General features: G+C 50.0%; 1 protein-coding gene across 2 annotated transcripts; it reads left to right on the forward strand.

The window, feature by feature from the left end:
* The first annotated feature begins 1,141 nt into the window (after positions 1–1,141).
* Positions 1,142–17,476, forward strand: C11H8orf58 (chromosome 11 C8orf58 homolog). 2 transcript variants are annotated; one of them, XM_069214046.1, is made up of 7 exons: positions 1,142–1,694; positions 7,658–8,406; positions 13,635–13,799; positions 14,399–14,558; positions 15,219–15,331; positions 16,205–16,320; positions 16,686–17,476. In XM_069214046.1, exons 1-7 carry the CDS (start codon positions 1,646–1,648, stop codon positions 16,789–16,791), a joined length of 1,458 nt encoding a protein of 485 aa, XP_069070147.1. In that variant the 5' UTR covers positions 1,142–1,645; the 3' UTR covers positions 16,792–17,476. The 2 variants fall into 2 exon arrangements, with proteins under 2 accessions (XP_069070147.1, XP_069070148.1); XM_069214047.1 differs by having other exon boundaries at positions 1,154–1,694; positions 16,689–17,476.
* Positions 17,477–17,691: the final 215 nt, after the last annotated feature.

Here is a 17,691-nt window from a genome sequence, read left to right on the forward strand (position 1 = left end):
TTAAACGTGTTGCTGAGAAGTCTGGGTAACCAGGAGGCCACAAATCCCGATCTCACTAACCCGTTTAACAGATTACTCCACCTGTTGAAGAAATCGGTCTTTAAACGTCCGACTTTAATCCCACTAAAAGGACAATTAATTACTGCACCTGCTTTGGGGAGGCGTAGGTAACGTCCAAGCCAGGAGTAAAAAATACGATGCATGTGTGTTACTGAACATATTCTCTAGATCACCGGGCTGTCTCCTGGCAGGGCTGACTTGGCCTTTCATTTTGTAATGATTGATCCATTAAATAACTTGGAGCTATTACCGCCATATAGTAGAAATTATTTGTATTTGCATGGCAAACATAATGTTTTCGAAATTTGTCCATGTAGTGTTTGACTTCGAGGATGGAGAGTTGGCCTTAATCAACATGCGAGTTACATTGATTCGATATTAACTCTGTTTATGTCAAGACACCTTTAATTTACAGTGTCCACTATACAAATGTGCAGTGCATTATTCAGTTAAGTGCATGCATGAGACGAGATGTTCTAGAGGCTGTTTCTGGGACAGAAGTGCTTTCTTGGCTGAGATGAATCGTCAACGAGCTAGTTCTAGGGCCCAACTCGTTAATACCACCTTTTGTGAGAAGGATACTTTTTATTTTCAAGATTTTCTGCTCGAGTCAGTTTACTTATGCCTGCATCGCCTTCCGGCGCAAGAATGGCTGGTGTAAATGAAATGTTTATTGTAGGCAATGAATTTACCGGAATTCTTTATTCTTGCGATGGTGGGGATGGGATAGCGCATTTTAAGATAATGATTTGTTAGGAAGGCTGCTTCTAGGGCAGAACCAGGGAAAAGGTAAGCCACATCAGGCTAGGTCGGTGCTTGTCGGACTGGGGTAGAGTCAAGCGGCAGGCCTGTCCGTGAATAGAATCTTCAGTTATTTAACTTTTTCTTTGCTCATGGACAGACCTCCTTTGCTCGTCATTATTCTCATACTTGAGCACGTGGGCTTGCAGAGGGACCCCTCACCCCCTTCCCAGGCTAATTCTCAGTCTCAGAAGCCCTGCCCTGGAGGAAGAGGCGGAGGGCGGTGGGAGGACCCAGGCCTCGCGACAATGCCGCACTCAGGGGGGCGCTCCCGCCCTGAAGGCCCATTATCAGATTGCGGCGGAGCTGCTTTGCTGCCCTCCTCACACGTCCACACCCCCGCCCCCGGCTGATGGACCACTTGGGACCCGCCCAATACTTAAACCCAGCTGCTGCATGCGGCCGGCGTTGAAGACTTTCTCGGACTTCCAGAGAGGATTGTCCGGAGCGCCCACGAGCTCAGAGCCCAGAACCCGGCTACCCAACAGGCCCCACCGACCCCCGATCCCACCGAGGCAGGGGTCCGCTGCCTTCCTCACTAGGACCCCCACAGTAGCCCCGCCACCCCTCCTTATAGAGACTACTGCAGACCCGGAACTCCAGGCCGTGCTGCTTCCCAAGCTAGAGGATCTCATCCAGCGTCACATCCGCCCAAGCCACTCTTAGCTTGCCTCACTGCTCGCTGCCCACCCATCGGGGGCCACTGCGGTCAGATTGGCCTCTGGCAGCCAGCCGCACACCTGTGTGCGGAGTCTGGTTCCCCCCCAGATATTGAGTCGTGAAGATGATGAAGAAGCAGAGGAAGTTCAACCTTCAGAAACTGTGGATCAAAGGTATGTCTAACCCCCTCCCACCTTCCTTACTCCCCAAATGGACAGGCTGTGCCCGGGGTCACGGCTGTTCTGAAAGACTTACAGCGGGCTTCTCCAACTAGTAGCTCGTGAGCGACTAGTAGATCTACATCGAGCTGTTGTTCCCCCCTTCCCCGCGTGCCGCCCAGCATACGGAATTAGAAGCTTTTGCTTAGCTGGATTAGTATCTAACATTGAAGAATATATATTTGAGACAGGTGTGTGTGTATATTTTCAGAACTCATTAGCTGATGTTTGAAGAAAAACCGTTGAATTTCCAAAATATATTTAGGTTGCTATTTGAGCGATACATCATGCTATGTTGGGGAGACTTAGTATTAATATTACCTCGTGTTAGGGGCTGCTGCAGAGACTACCACTTTGAGAAAGACTTTTCTGAAAGTGGTGCAGCTAGCAACTTCAGTGCTTTGAGACCCTCACGGGTAATCTGCGCGCTTTATAAATCCTGATTAATTTTAAAATTACTGCTGGCATCCGTTCCTGGTGAATGTAGTACTTACTACTGGTAATATTTAATATAAGGCCACTCAGGTAACATTGTCTTTCGTGGTCGCCATCATAATTCTAAGAATAGCAGCTCGGGATGCTTTTTGTTGAATGCAAGTGCCTCTTATTACACAAAAGGCAGGAGACTCCCAGCTTCAAGGCACTCGTGAGCTATATGGTTATTGTCCACGTTGAATACCTCGCCTGGAGTACCGTGTCCAGTCTAGGGGAGGGGGGCACGAGTGGGGCGCAGTGTGCAGCTGTCAGTGCTGGGTCTGGATAAAGGAAGGGGGAGCCTATTCTCATTGGAGGGGCGGGGCACAGCCGTGTTGTGTCCCAGTAGCAGTACTGTGGAAAACATTTACTTCAGACCGACCAGGAATGGCCGGTGGACGCTACCTCCCCAGTCCACTCTGCGCTTCTGAAATCCACCTTAACCACAACTTACCCTTCCTGGGGGGCGTTTCACTGCTCCGCTTCTCTAGAGGTCTGCTTCATTTCACGAGTGACTGAGAATACTAACGGGGGCGCCTCCCTTCACCCCCCTCCACCATGAACCTGACTAGTACCTCCGTTCTCTTTGCTCTCGGCCCCTCCGCCGCCCGGGGTGGGGCCCACCTGTGACTCCAAAGGTTCTGGTCACTCCGCCGCTGGGCCACAATGTCCCCTGCTTCGACACCCCAGTGGTTTCCACACTCCTTGACACTCTTTGATGCTTGGCCCTCTGTGGCTCCACAACCCCACCCAGGCTGTATGGTAACTCTGGCCTCCCCAGAATTCAGTGTATAACCGGTGGGGGCACTGCCTGCGGCAAGGGAGACGACTGTTTTTTTTTTTTTATTGGTGGGGGGGGGGGGGGGGGTGCTTTGCTACTGACACGCTGCCGGGTGCCATTAAAGACTTGTAATTTAACAGTCGAGGCGCCTACCTGGTATCTAAATTTACCCCTGGGCCCTCCCTGCTACTACTGACCTGCACCGCAGGCGCTCTGAAATGCATGATGGTAAGAAAGCCCCCCTCGAGATGGAGGGGCACGAGAGCGAGACTCCCCCTAAGAAGTAGAAGTTAGTATTCCCCCCCCCCCCCCCCTTGGTAGAACGTACAATGGCGTCAGCATGTGCAACAACTCTACCTGTGCTTGCAGTAATGCTGTAACAATATTGTCGTTTGCCCTAATTCATGCAAGGAAAGGGTCTCCACGTTCTTTGGTTTGTTGGTAATAAAAGTGTTATATCAGGGGTGCTATGGGCTCCAGTGCCACTGTACCTGCTGCACTATCAATCGCTTCACCTCTGTCTAGTACAAATCTGTGTAACTGGAGAATTGCTATTTCCTGCAGGGGCTACGGAGAGTTTACCGCCAGCCTGGCACTGGGTTGCCTTTCAGTGATCACCCTGTGTTCATGTTTCTACAGCGCCACGGCTTCACTTGTAGAGATGGCGCTAGATTTACCGCCTGCATATGGTTTCTCTGCAGTGATGACCCCGGTTTTATTGCAAACATTTACTTTTTCTTTGTACAAATGGTCCTCGTTTAATTCCCTTGAATTGACTGACCTGGTGTCATTGTTTGCACTGGTTTTGCCTTCCCGTGATGCCACTGACATCAATGCGTGCACCGATGTGTTGCCCCAGGAGTAATGACACCACACCTGGGTTCATGGCCTGCACTCCTTTCCCTTCCAGGGGCGAGTGTGGCTTTAGTGGATGCATTTGTTTGCTGCCCTTACGTTAATGACCCGGGCTCTATTGCTTACGCTGGCTTGCCTTGTATTAGTTCAACCCTTGCTCAGATTTCCCTTGCATTGGAGGGGTGTGGGTTTAATTGCCTGCATTGGCTTGTCGCCCTCACTTGTTTATCTGGCACTTTTACCCTCACTGGTTTGTTGCCCTTACATTAATAATTATGGTTTCCCTTACACTAATTGCATTACCTGCAAGAATTTCCACTTGCAGCGATGACCCCGGTTTCATAGCTTGCAAATGTGGTGTGGGCAATTTCTTTGTCCGCACTGGTTTCCCTTGTAGCCATTGCCCTGGTTCCATTGCCTACTGTGATTTCCCTTGCAGGAAACGACCCTGGTTTCGTTGTTTGCATTTGTTTCACTTGCCCAACTGTGGAATGTGGCCGGGCCCGGATGCCAGGCTCTCAGCTGGCTCTGGACATTAACGCGCAGATTCCGGGAATACCTGCTGCATCCGCCCTCCTCGAGGAGCGGGCTGGAGGGGCGAGCCTTGTTCGTCTGATTTAGTGTTATTTGTAGGGGGCAGGCCTCGGGGTCCCGGGACGGTGTGGGCGTGGAGTGACGAGCAGGGCCGGTCTAGGGCAGAAGATAGGCCCGTGCGCCGAAATAAAAGTAGCCTCGTTAGTGAATCAAATGCATAAAATACCGCCCTTGTTTGCAGATAGTAGCAGTTTTGAACTTGTAAAGAAAAGCTGTATAAGGTGTGTTTTTTGTTTTTTTTTGCAAGGCACTATAGGAGCTTGCTGCGCGCAATTATCAGTGAAAACCAGACCCAAACCGGGCAAAAAATGGACCCTCACGTTCACCTGTCAGGTAACCCATCGGGCACTACCTCGCTGCCCTATAAGCCAGCCTGGTCAGGACGACTCTCTATCTCGGAGTTTCTGTAGTAAACATGCATAATTTGGGTGCAGAGGGCCTCGTGGCGCCACTAGACCTGCTGCACTATTGATAGGTGTCCCCGACAGGTTGTGTGCAGTAAATAGCTGCAGGATAAGGGGGTTCTGTGGCGTGGGTGGGGCCCAGCGTCTGTAGGAGTGAGGGTTAAGCGCTGATGTCTGGTGCACAATGAGGGGTTGGTGGTGGGGGGGGCGTGGGTTGGGGGTCGGTGGCAATTAACACTTGTGTGGTGCATTAAACCCGCAGGTTTTCTGCAGAGCAGTGAATGGTCTGTAGAGTACTCCCTGACCCATGCCGCATTGTCCGCAGAGGAGCCGATGTGCACCTTCCCCGGAGGGGGCAGGTAGCGTCTCTCGCCCAAGCCCTCGGGAATGACTTGTGTATTAGCATATTAGTGGCGTCGTCGTGGTGCTGTTAGTGGGCGCCAAACCTGGCGTGACGGACTACCGGCTGTTCCGCTTGTCTCCTCACCCCTGAATTGCCTTACATTTAAGTCGTTCAGTTTCCGTAATTTGGATTACACGCAGGAATGCAGACGGAAAAAACAGACCCGTTCTGAACTGTATGTTTGTACAAAAATGATAGGCTGTCTATTGTGTAGCTTGTTATTTTCAGTTAATACTTCTATTATAAAAGTCTATTTTTTCACATTGAAATGTACGCGTACATTAATCTTTTGATTTTGTGTGGAATTATACAGGGGGCAACACCCCACGCCCCTACTGGCCACAAAATAATTATGGGCAGATCTCAGTATTATGAGACAAATATTCTAGATAAAAATAATCTTACAGTGGATTTAATAAAGACAATTTGTCGTATCCCCGTCCTGCATAACTTTACCTTTAATTGATACAAAGTACACATGCTCTTTAAAATAAACCCTTCTGCAAAATGTTAAACCAGTGGTCATTCACAGGCTCCCTGAAGGTAATGCAGTTGCCCCCCCCCCCATATGGCACTGAGATTGCTGTAATTTAACCGCGCCTTGCTGAAACGGGTGGGTGCTATAGAGGTATTTCCCGAAACAGGTGCAATCACACGCACTATTACTCAAATGAGTGTAGTTACACCACATAACCATGAAACTAAGCTCATTACAGCAAATGACTCTAATAACACAGTAAAACTAGCCTACGCCATGAAATGCCCAAGTTAAATCAGACTTCTCCGGACTGGCTGCAGTTGTATTTGAAGGTGCCTCTCCCAGACTCGGGGTACGGGATTTATGTATGACCCTCATTGAATTTACATAACTGCCGATTGTCTCCAGCCCATGGCACACTTTATTTCCACCCTTTTTATCATTATTTTTTATATTAATGGTTTAATTGCCTGCACTGGTATCTTTAAGCAGATAATTTCACGGTTAAAAGGGAAATTTAGTCCCAGGATGCAACTTTTTAAAAAACTGTATGTAAAGGCCAGGAGCTACTGATGGTTCGCATCACAAGCCCTAGAACTCACCATGTTCTTGGCAACAAAAAAAAAAAAGTGGGGGTTGGGTTAAGGCGTCAATGCATTGGGAGTCACGCGACAGCTCTAGGGCGACATTGTTTCAAGTGCGTGGCTTTGTCTGTGCAGATCTCTGACTGTAAAATACCAAACTATTTCAATCAAAAATGAATACAACTTTTAGGATGCACCGAGTTCCTAAACCAACTCGGGGTTTGAGACTTGTTGCCCCCTCCTCCTGACGTGGAGCGATTGAGGCACTCTACTCACATCAGACTGGTGCCATTGAAAGTGGGTAAAAATGCACATGTTCCCATTTACCAGGTATTAGAATGCAGGGCGCTGCAGGGCAGAACAGTCCGGTCTGGCGGAAGGGGTCACACGTGGCCTGCGTCACGTGGCTCTGGGATCCTGCCGCCTCGGACCTGTATTTATTATTTCTGCACTGAGGTGTGAGCCGCTTTTCCAAACCTTTTTTTTTTTTTTGCGGGGGAGGGGCGTTTGCAGATGGTATCCGGGCATGAGGGATATTGCTGGGCAGGCAGGTCCTTCGACCGGCTTTTCACGTGTGCGTGGGCGCCGCGGTTGACCGCCCCATCCGGTACTTACGGTCTTAGGGCTTCGGGCTCTGCAGGATGCGTTTACACGCCGTAGGCGGATACAGCCGGCGTCCCTTAAGCAGCGCCAAGTGAATTGCTGTGTTTTTTTTTTTTTTTAAAGAAGCCGCGTTAGAGTGATGTTACAGATGACTCTGTAACCATGGGCACTGTTATCTGGACCTAGCATTCCCTATGGCAACCAAATGCATTCTGGGAGTTGTAGGATTTCGACTCAATCACTTGTATTGAAAGGCCTGAAAAAAACAATTTCTAAAATGGAAGTCAAGGACTGGAACACGATGCCCGCGATTACATTGTCGTGTGGTGACTTTGCCTTACAGTAAAGGCATGGCAGTATCCAGGGCACAGGGGAGCAAACTCCTTGTGAGAATCAGTGCAGGGCTAGAGAATGAGACCAATCCCGGTCCACGAAGGAGTAGTTGCATTTGCTCGGGCTAGGTGGTTGTGAAGCTTGCACAACAGGTACGTGACAACGCCCCTTATTTCTTAACACAGTAATCTGACTCTGACCTGCTTAGGAGGGGGCGGAGTCGGACATACCTAATAGAAGCAGGGCAGGTCACAGCTACCTGTCAGAGGCCCGCTTCCAGCAGGCAGAGCATAGCAGCCGGCCTCGGTGTTTTAAACACCGTCTGACCACCAATCTGCACCCTTAATTTGTTACTACTTCTTTCTCACCAGGCACCCGCCTTGTTTTTTCCTTCTTTCTTCACCAACAGGTGGAACAGGGAGTTGTTCGTCCGATGGCTGCCTGGTGCTGACCTCGACTAGCACCTACCGTCGACTTGCTGATAACGAAGAGCGGGTGATGGCTGCCTCCGCGTCCAGGATGGATGGTGACCTGGACGTGTGGGAACCTGAGGAGGAGTCCCTGGGGGAGTCTATTGGACAACAACTGGGAGCTGATGGCTTTTTTCAGGCTTTTGACTTCTATGCCAAGGGCCATCGACTGGTCAAGTCAGAGTCGGAAGATTCTGGAGTGGAGATGGGCAGCGGGGAGGCCTCCCCTTCAACACCGTCAGAGTCAGACCAGAGTTTCTTGCTGGACGGACCTGAGTTGCCACAGAAATTGAACTGGCCAAGCCCGGGGAAGGACGTAGCTGAGACCAGGGTGGATGCACAGAGTGGGAAAGAGGAGGACTGGCGTGACGTGGTCCCGCAGAAGGTAAACACCAAACTGGAGCAGGCCATGCAGCGATCAAAGAAGGCTCGGACCTCCGCAGGGCGCCCTGTGTGCCGCATGGCATCTGCGGCTCTGGTCAGGCGGCACAGCGGCGGAAGCCTGCCCTCGCTGGGCATGGGCTCCTTCCAGGCAGGTGCGCTTCAGGACATGGGTGCCAGCATGGATACGCTGGAAGAAAACTGGAGGCACTGCCAAGAGCCCCGTAGGGCACCGGGGCGCCGGCGGGTGAAGCTGGCTCAGCCTCAGCTGCAGAATCTGGAGGAAGACTGCCAGCAGGAGATGGAGGTGGGTACTGCTTGGTACCAGAGGGGTTTTGGGGCCTTTCAAGTGCTGCATGGAGCTGCAAGCTCACGGGGCGCGGGCACTGCTTTAGGAACCGCATTGTGTGCAGTCTAGGGTTGCTAGAGAGCGCTCTTTCAGCAAGATATATTGTTCCAGGTACTGGATGTTGCTTTCTACAAATTTAACAGATGCTATAGGCCAGTTGGTTCCATTGAGGGGGATAACATTTACAGCTCCAAGAATTCCCTGAGTGGTTAACTGAAAACCTAGAACTGAAAATAGTCCGTGCTGCCATTATGGCTCCACCCGGCAAATCTAATGCTGTTGGAAGCTCACACAGGGGGATACTGGGGGTAAACCACACTGGCCATGCAGAGGGCGCTGCTGGGAGAAGCTCACGCGGAGGGCACCGCAGGAAGGAAGTTGGCATCAAGGGCACAAATAAAAAATAAAGTTAGCTCTGAGTGGGACTTCTGGAGGAAACTAGTTGATATTGGTAGGAGGAAGATCGCATCAAGGGGCCACTTTAGAATAAGCTAGCTCCAAGCAGACCGGGAGGAAGCTCTCACTCGATACTGCAGGCAGGCAGTGTGTATCAAGGGCACAGGTTAGAAGAAGCTAGCACGGAGGGGACTTCTGCAGGAAGTTTACACTTATGAGACTGCTGGGAGGAAGATCCCATCAAGGGGACAGGTTACAAGAAGATAGCGCTAAGCAGACCTGGAGGAAGCGCATACTGTGGATACCGCAGGAAGGAAGTTTGCACCAAGCACTGGTTAGAAGAAGCTAGCACAGGGGGACTTCTAGCTGAACCTCGCGCCTTGAGGGATAAAGTTTACACATGGGGTACAGTTTAGAGCAGGGATAATGAGAAAACATCCCGGGGCCCCTCGCAGCCCTCCTGACCTCTACATGCCGACCCTGGTCAACAGCAGCACCGGCTGTTCACTCCACTCAACACTCACATTGAAAAGATGTTGAATAAACAGGCAACGCTTTGACTTAAAGGTTAATTAAAGTTAAATAAAGGAAGTAACTGGGGTGTGCTTCACCCGTTTACTTTAGAAACACCTTCGTTTTTAAAAGCCTCTTGCAACAAAAAGGTAAAAGTATGATAGTCTCTTAAAAATCCAAGAAATAGAATTCATTTACATGTAGAATCTATTGACCTTAGTACACCAGATTATATCACTACATTGAGAAGTATTTTTTTTAAGGGATAGTTTCCAAACATAATTCTTGGAACCTTCATACCACCCCAAATGCCCCCCCCCCCAACAGACAACAAGGCCAATAGTGAACAAAGTAACAATCAGTTATGTGCCCGAGTTTCTATTGTACATGAAAAACATTATAGTTTATTAAATCAAACACAGGATGGTGTTTTTATTGTTTACTTTTACAGCACACACCTTTAAGTCCTGCCTTACAGGGTCCTTTTTACATGTGACAGTGAAGAAAAGGTGAGAACGTGCAATAAAACAGAGTGGGGAAGCCGGGATTAGTCCCAGGGTTTCTTTTTGTGCAGTTCAGTCACTACTTGTATATACCTTGCTTCCCCGACACCCACCTTACGGAATCCCCCTCCTGCCCTTTCCCCTTTCATGCCCACTACCCTGCTGGCATCAGTCACATCTTTAACCAAACGGTTTAGCTTCAGGGAAACTGAGTGAGTTTTAGATGAAGCTAATACTGAGGGGGCAGATCTGGAGGAAGCTCACACTGCTGATACTGCCGGGAGGAAGTCTGAACAAAGGGGGCAGGTGGTTAAAAACTGGAAGTGCTGGTATTTTTGGAGGAAGCTCACAAAGAGGGAACTGCAGGAATCAAGCTTACATCGGAGGCATGGGTGAGACACCTGGGCTGCGCTTTCTGCTGGAAGAAGCTCACACTAGCGCAGAATAAGCGCTGCTCTCAACCTCGCAGGGGCTGATGGGGCTCACGGAGCTAGAGTACTGATGCAGGTGTAATGCTGGCTGTCGCCACATTCCTGCAGGTGATGACCAGCCATGGAATGCAGTGACTCACTGCCTCGCTCGCTATTCCTGGCATGGTATGTGCCCTCTCACCTCATACCTGGAAATCCTCCAGCTTCTCGGGGATGGGCCAGGGAGATGGGTAGAACTGGAAGGGGAGAATTTCGAACCCGCTGCACAACTCCTTTGTGACCATGTCTGGTTATTGGTTGACTGTTGGTAGGAGAACAAACACCTAGTGGCCAGCGCCCAGCCCCCCGCCCCCCCAGTCCAGTGGTCACCCCTAATGTTCAGGGGCACCGGACAAGAGTACACATTTAGGGGCAGAGTTAAGTGCCCCTTTGCTATTGTATTGCCACATTAGCATCATATTCACAAAGTGGTGCAGTGCATACATTGCGCCTCTTTGTAACCCCTTGCACCACATTATGCCTGCACCTGGCATAATGTATGCAGGGGGGGGGGCGAACCCTCTTAGGACAGGCAACTACCCTACCTGGGAGTTTTCCATTCCACAGACCACACCTATGCGAAGCTCAGGTTTGGTGTCCACTGGCCCTACCGAACAGAGGCCACACACTTAGTTTGCTAAGACCACAAGTTACATCCATTTTCCATAGACCCCGAATACCTAGTCTGGTCGTGGTGTTTATGGTCTAGTATCGACCACTCGATGGTCCACCACAACCAGTGTTCTCTCGTGTTCCTTCGGTCCCATTCTTAGCCCCCATTTTAGAGGACTACGGTGATTTGTAGGGCGGTGTCATGTAACATTGCGGCTATTCAAAATCGGCACTAAAGGTGGAAAACGACCCGAGAGAAGCTCGGGACTTTAGGGAAGCCGAACATCATGGCTTTGATGCCATGCGGTGTGGGTTTTGAAGGGGGTCCTGTGCAAAGTCCATCCGAACATGGGCATGGCTGTCTTTGTTTTTGACACCCGGATGTTGATAGTGGCCCCGGCTAGTGTTTATGGTGTCTGGTCAGTGAAACGGAGGGTGCTTGTGGCCTGGGTTCTGTCAATGACAGTGCAGCTGTCGGGATGTGGAGTACATGTGGTGAGTGGTTGTGTGGTGGGTTGCAGGGGTGCAGTTACCAAGGCTGGGATGCATTTCTGATTATTTGGCTGCGTGAAAGAGCACTTCTTGCTGCCTTTGAGCAGGGCGACTAGAATTGTACGATTGTGCGACTGTGACGATTTTCGCATTTGCCACGTAATCCATCACCTGCCGCATAATCTGCAGATTTTAAACAAAAAAAACCGTTTCCAGCTCAAAAGTTAATAAAAATGCAGTGACGTGCTGACGTGCAGAGAAACGCCCTTTACAAAGCTAGACTTGTCAACGTTTTGTTGCTTATTGCTATACTTGGGTATTAAAATGGTACCAATGTAGCGCAACCAATACCCAGACAGTGTTACCAGTTTAAAGTGACAAAATAAGTAATACTACTACAACATGTGGTACATTATGCCACATAATTTGCATTTTCTTGTCGCATAATTTACTCAACCTTGCCGGATAAATTGGCCCACTCCTGCCGCATAATTAAAGTGGCTCTGTCGTTGAGTCACTTCAGGGCTCTGCACGTAGACAAAGCGTGTGTGAAACCCCAGTGCAGAGGAATTAATGTAGTTCAATATTAATTTGTAAGCCCTGATCTGTGTATGATTCTAATAAACTCTGGGTTGAAGAGATCAGTTCTCAGGAATTTCCTGAAGCGCCTTTGGTTCAGGTCTGCCCTAGGGTTCTGGTTCAGGACCTCACACAGCCTGGGCGCCCTCGATCTATCTCGGCGATTCAACCCTCGGGTTGATCCAGCGGTCTCATTTAGAAGAGCGGAAGTTTTTTTCCGCGGTAGCGGGGGGGTTGTCACCCTTGACCTCTGCGCTCTCCTGGGGCTGCAGAGGAGCTCAGTCGTTCGGAGCCCGCAGGTTCCTCACTCGCAGCATGGTGGGCCGAGGCCTTGCCAATGCTGGAAGCCAGTTAAATGGAGTGAGTGAGGCTGTGCTCACCCCCCCCCCCCCCCCCCCCCCCCCCCCGCCATGACCCCGGTCTCCCCTCTGAGTGCACGGGACGGGGTACAGAGTAGCGAAGGCAGGGTTCGGACTTTTAAATGAGAGAGCATGTGGGTGCAGGCGGCAGGGGGCGGTGGTCCAGGTGTCCAAGCAGCGGTGGTGCACTGGCCACATTGTATTGTAGTATCATTTGTGTCGTGCTTTCCGGCTACGTTGATGTGCTGAAGCGTTTTGTGGGTGGGTCACACTCTACTCCTTGGGGAAGTAGTGATGCTGGAAGTGTTTGGTGATTATTAACGTTTTTTCCTCTTCACCTCGCGCTCTGGATACAGCAATCGGGCTTCCATCCACTGGGGGTCCTGCGGGTGTGCGAAGGAGAGACAGTCGGAGTGTGGGCAGGGAGAGCACAAACCTGCTAGTGTGGTCTGCATTAGTCACCACCGTGTATGAGTGACAGTATTGGATGTCTGGGTATGATCATTGTTATAAATGAATCTGTGGAAGCCACACAGAGCAAGTTGGATGACCAGTTTATTTCAAGACCCCTCACAGAACAATGCCCTAACAGCCCCAACATTCCATGGCAAACTCCCAGCCAGCCCAATGCCAACATTCTAAGGTAGACAGGAACATACCATTCTACATCATAATTTATAAATAACCAATTTAACTAATCCTAATACCTATTTCAACATAAATGATAAAACCGTATTTACAGACATTGAGTAACATCATGTTGGTAGTTTCCCAGTGTGGTATTTCCCTTTTCTGTTTACTAATCTTGTGCTTATAACAATCATGGTATGGCGATGAGGCCCGAGCCTTTAAGGAATTAACTATTCATGAGTCTAAAGCACACCAGGTTTATGTGGCTGATCTCCCTCTGCACTGGGTGCCAGTCTTCTTGGCTGGTGGGTGGTTTAGTTGCTAGCGGCTTGATTTATAGTGGTTTCTGACAGTGTGCACTTGTCCTGCGGCAATTCCAGTTTAAGTTAATTGGTAGAGGTGAGTGGGCACAGGGTAAGGAGGATATAGGGTTGGGCAGCGTGAGTGCAGGTGGTATGGCAGGGAGTAACCTATGTCAGGGTTACATGTGGAGGTGGTGGAGGGGCAGTTTACATGTCTGGTGGATTTAAGAAGATGGCGGGGCAAAGGAAGACAGTGTGAAACCCTCCTGATCTGTACACTGCTACACACGTAGGGACCACACCTTTCTCATAAACTTCTTAATCCCATAGATGGAGAAGGATGACCCCTTGGTGCTGCCTGGGCAAGGTCTGCGTTACCTGGAGCACGTGTGCCAGGTCCTGGAGAAGATGGCCGAGCTGCAGCGGAACAACAGGAGCCTTCGGCGGCAGAAGCGGGCGATCCAGGCCCGACTCCGAGGCACAGCCAGTGAGCAGGTGAGGGACCGTCCATCGCCCTTAGTGACCATCCCCTAACGAAAGAGTAGGGACGTTTCCCACAGTCTACTCTTACCCCATTTCTTTCCCCCAGAAGCGAGCCTCATTGCACTGTAGGCGCCCCATGAAACGCTGACCTGTCTAAGGGCCTAGAACACCTGCCCCTGTAGCTTCAAGCGACTCTTACATATTTTGAAACCTTTCCCTGCGCGACAAGCCCGTCGCCAAGAAGCGAATCTCGCAATGTATTATTTGTATTTCATCTCTTTAATTTTTTTCCAATCAGACTCCCTCAGTTTCACCCCCCAAACCCCAACTGCACATTTTACTCTGCACCTAGTTTCCCCCACAAACTCCCCTGTTGAAAATATGTGCTTAAGGTTTTCTTTGTAATGGTGCTGTGGTATTTTGTTTTTAATTTCATTCTAACCGTATACCATTTTCTGTCACCCTATTGGGCATCCACACTAGCCGGGCACTGGTGCCAGGGCTCCTTAATGGCAACACATTCGCTTAAAGTGAACTTTTAGCCACCCCTATAACCCACCTCCAGAGGTGTCTTAGACTCACCAATAGCCTTATTCTTCTTCCTCCTGCAGGAGATATGTGGGGCAGTGCCCCCTCTTGGAGCCTCTCAACCAGACCTGCACCTAACCCATCAGACTGATGCCGCCACAGGTGGACCAAGAGTGTCCTTCAGAGAGAGGTCAATGTCAACCTCCGACGTGGGCAACTTGTGGGACTTCGCTCCAATACAAGGTAAACAGGGGGCTACCAGGAGAAGGGTGGCACAGCGGTCTTCCAGTATTAGGAGGGTGGGACTCTGATACATTATGTCTGGCAGCAGGGTACTCCAATCCAATGATTGAGTGACTGGTAGATGCCAGATTCACTGCCCAACCCCCCGCCCCCCCCCCATTCCACATCTGTTCAACATCCCAACCATTTGGGAAAGGTTTGGCTTCGTGTTTCCACGAGTGCCATAAATAGTTTGCTTTTTATCTTGTGCAGATCAATGGCATCTGTCAGAGTAGTCACTCAAAATGTCATCTGAAATCTCTTGGAAGGTGCTAGTCCTAGAATTGACAAAACTGTAGCCAGTGAGAATTCCTGGAACCATCCGGAGAAGGGCACGAAGAGCTACAAAATCATACAAACGGTGGAATAGAAATATGCAGTACATATGCTGTTAAGGTTACATGGCGGGACGGAGTGCACCAAGGGAGCATAAGCCAGCCATAATGAGTGAGTTAGGTCACAGGGGGGTCGATTGCACGTGAATGGGCGGAATTAAGTGATTTGGCCGGGTTGTGGAGCTACATTGCCTAAGAGCAGGTACGTTCAGGGCACTAGGTAAAGGAAGTAAAACTCTGGGAATGTCAAACTAGGTACTACTATGCGTATTATATTCTCTTTCAGGTACTCTAGCGCGGCCTCCAGCAACCATCTCCGCACCCTTCGTGAGCACCCCTGACCTGAAGGACACACCTGATGGATGGATCCCTTCAAATGTACCATACCTGAGGCAGAAGGTGAGCTGCGCTAGGAGCACGCAGATGGCTCATTGTGAAGGGACAATGGCAGCGCCTGATCCACAGCCACTGAATGCCACGGAAGTCTCATCTGCAATACAGTGATCGTCATTAGAGACTCCATGTTTAGGACCGTCTAGTCCTGCAAGCCTTTTGTTAGGTTTTTATTTCTAGAGACCTTATTTAAGTGATTTAACTGTTCTAGAGTTCTTTTCTGGACTGTTGTCCGGTTCTGGAGCATGATGCTTGGCAGTAATCCCGCTTCTTGGAGTCCGGTTAGAACACAGCTACCCTTGCACTCCATCGAGTCACGTGTCTCATGCCTGGCTCAGGCAGTCTCATGTGGAGTGTTGCATGCTGCTGGGGAGGTCATTAATGAGAGACGCATAGGTGAAGTCTATGCAGGCTGTGGCAGAAGAGGTTTGATGAGTGGGTGAGGGTCGGGAGTAACACAGCAGGCAGGGTGTGGAATATATCGAACTACCTGAGCGGTGGAGGAATTTAGGCCCATATTTATACTTTTTTAGCGCCGCATTTGCGTCATTTGTGACGCAAAAGCGGTGCAAACTTGCAAAATACAATTGTATTTTGCAAGTTTGCGCCGTTTTTGCGTCAAAAAAGGGGCGCAAACGCGGCGCCAAAAAGGTATAAATATGGGTCTTCCTTTGAAAGGCCTGAAGCAAGTGAGTGATCAGGCAGTTGGAGACACTGGTGTACAGAGCCGGAATCACTTTTTAAACGTCTTCAAAACGCAAATAGCAGTTTCATTCTGGAGGGCAAACTGGAGCCAGCAGGACTTCACAATCCTCAAACCAAATAGTTTTTGATCTAATTTTCTGATTGTTTTTTTTTTTTTTCTCTTTCTCTCTACAGAGTGAGCCCTCGCAGTGGGAGCGGGTAAAGGAGCTGATTTCCAAGATAGCCAGGAAGGCGGTGGACCCTCCAAACACGCTGAGAAAAGCCTCTTTCTACAGACATGCGCAGGCGAGGTATGTAAGAATGGGCGTCAGGCCAGGGGCAGGGACCCGGAGGGTGTATAGCGCCCCCAGCTTCTTCCAGTAGGTGTAAGCAGATACAAGAAGCACGGGGAGGGGGTGTGACAAGGGGGGCGATGGAAGCCCGAATTGTTAGTGCAAGAACATTGGCCGCAGCCATCCAAGGGGGTTTCCTCTAAGGTAAAGTGCGCTACACCTTCTGTAAATAAAACCTGCCTCGGTGGCAGGAGGTCAGAGTTCAGGTAACTTTGAAAGTTAGATCTTTAACTGCGTCTCTGGTGAATGTACTTAACCTTTTGGGCCTCATAGGGGTCACTAAACGGAGCTGTGTTTAAGTTTGACTTTTTATGTCCTTTCAGCAGAGGGAACACAGGGCTGGAGAACCCCCGTCCCGCACCTCGGAAAGCCTTCCTGCCCAACATCGTCGTGAAAAAGCAGAAGAAACACAGCCCCCCTGTGCAGTAACAGGATCCCCCCGACTAGAGCAAAGATGGAACTGACCTGTGAGGCAGTGTTTCTGCTTCCCGCCTATGAGGACAGATGTGTCGAGCCGGCTGCGATCTGTGTGGCACTTGGCTGTGCCTGGCCCACAGGAGGGGTCCCCCTGACACTTAAGCGCCACTCCCAAGGGAGAGCCGCCAGAATCAAATGCCCAAGGATGGCGCACGTCTAGCGTGAAGTTCAGAAGTGCGTCAAATGTTCGAGGGGAGCACCCTCCTCACCTGGAGGAGGTGGGGGAGCGTAAGGAAGGACGAGTTGAGGCTTTGTCTGGGTGGGCACGATGACTGACTTGTACAAGCCAAGGCAGCGTGGATTAATTCTGACTGTGCCACAGCCATTCTTCTAGAGCCGGATGTGTTAGCGCCCCAGCCTCTGAGGCTGTCCATGCAAGGTGACCCTGCCTTGTATGATTGGGGTGCTAAATGCCCAGATGCTTCAGCCAAACCGGAACTGAACACTTAAGAACTTTTTTGAAAACGCACTAGCCGTCCAAACTTTCTCGCTCTCACAGAGTGGTGTACTGTGAAATTAAGTTTCATTTTCAGACAGAAGCACCTCTTACCTCCAGATTATATGTGAAATAACTGTTTGTAAATTATACTTTTGTTAAAATATATTATACCGTTGATAAATATTCTATATGACCTGTGATTGGGGTGATGTATTCTGTTCCTTGTTTATTTAAATATGCCAGTGAGTGGGTAATGTCTAGCATTTGCAGAAAACGAGCTAACTACTGTCGGGTTAGTAGTCTGTCCCCCATGCTGCACTGCGGGACCCTTCACTGTACCCGCGACAGAGCAGAGGGTCCCTGCCGTGGCTCGGGCCAAGCTCCGGGGGACACAACGCCCTTTATTCCTCCGA

The sequence above is a fragment of the Pleurodeles waltl genome, chromosome 11 (genome assembly GCF_031143425.1).
Source record: "Pleurodeles waltl isolate 20211129_DDA chromosome 11, aPleWal1.hap1.20221129, whole genome shotgun sequence".
NCBI lineage: Eukaryota > Metazoa > Chordata > Amphibia > Caudata > Salamandridae > Pleurodeles > Pleurodeles waltl.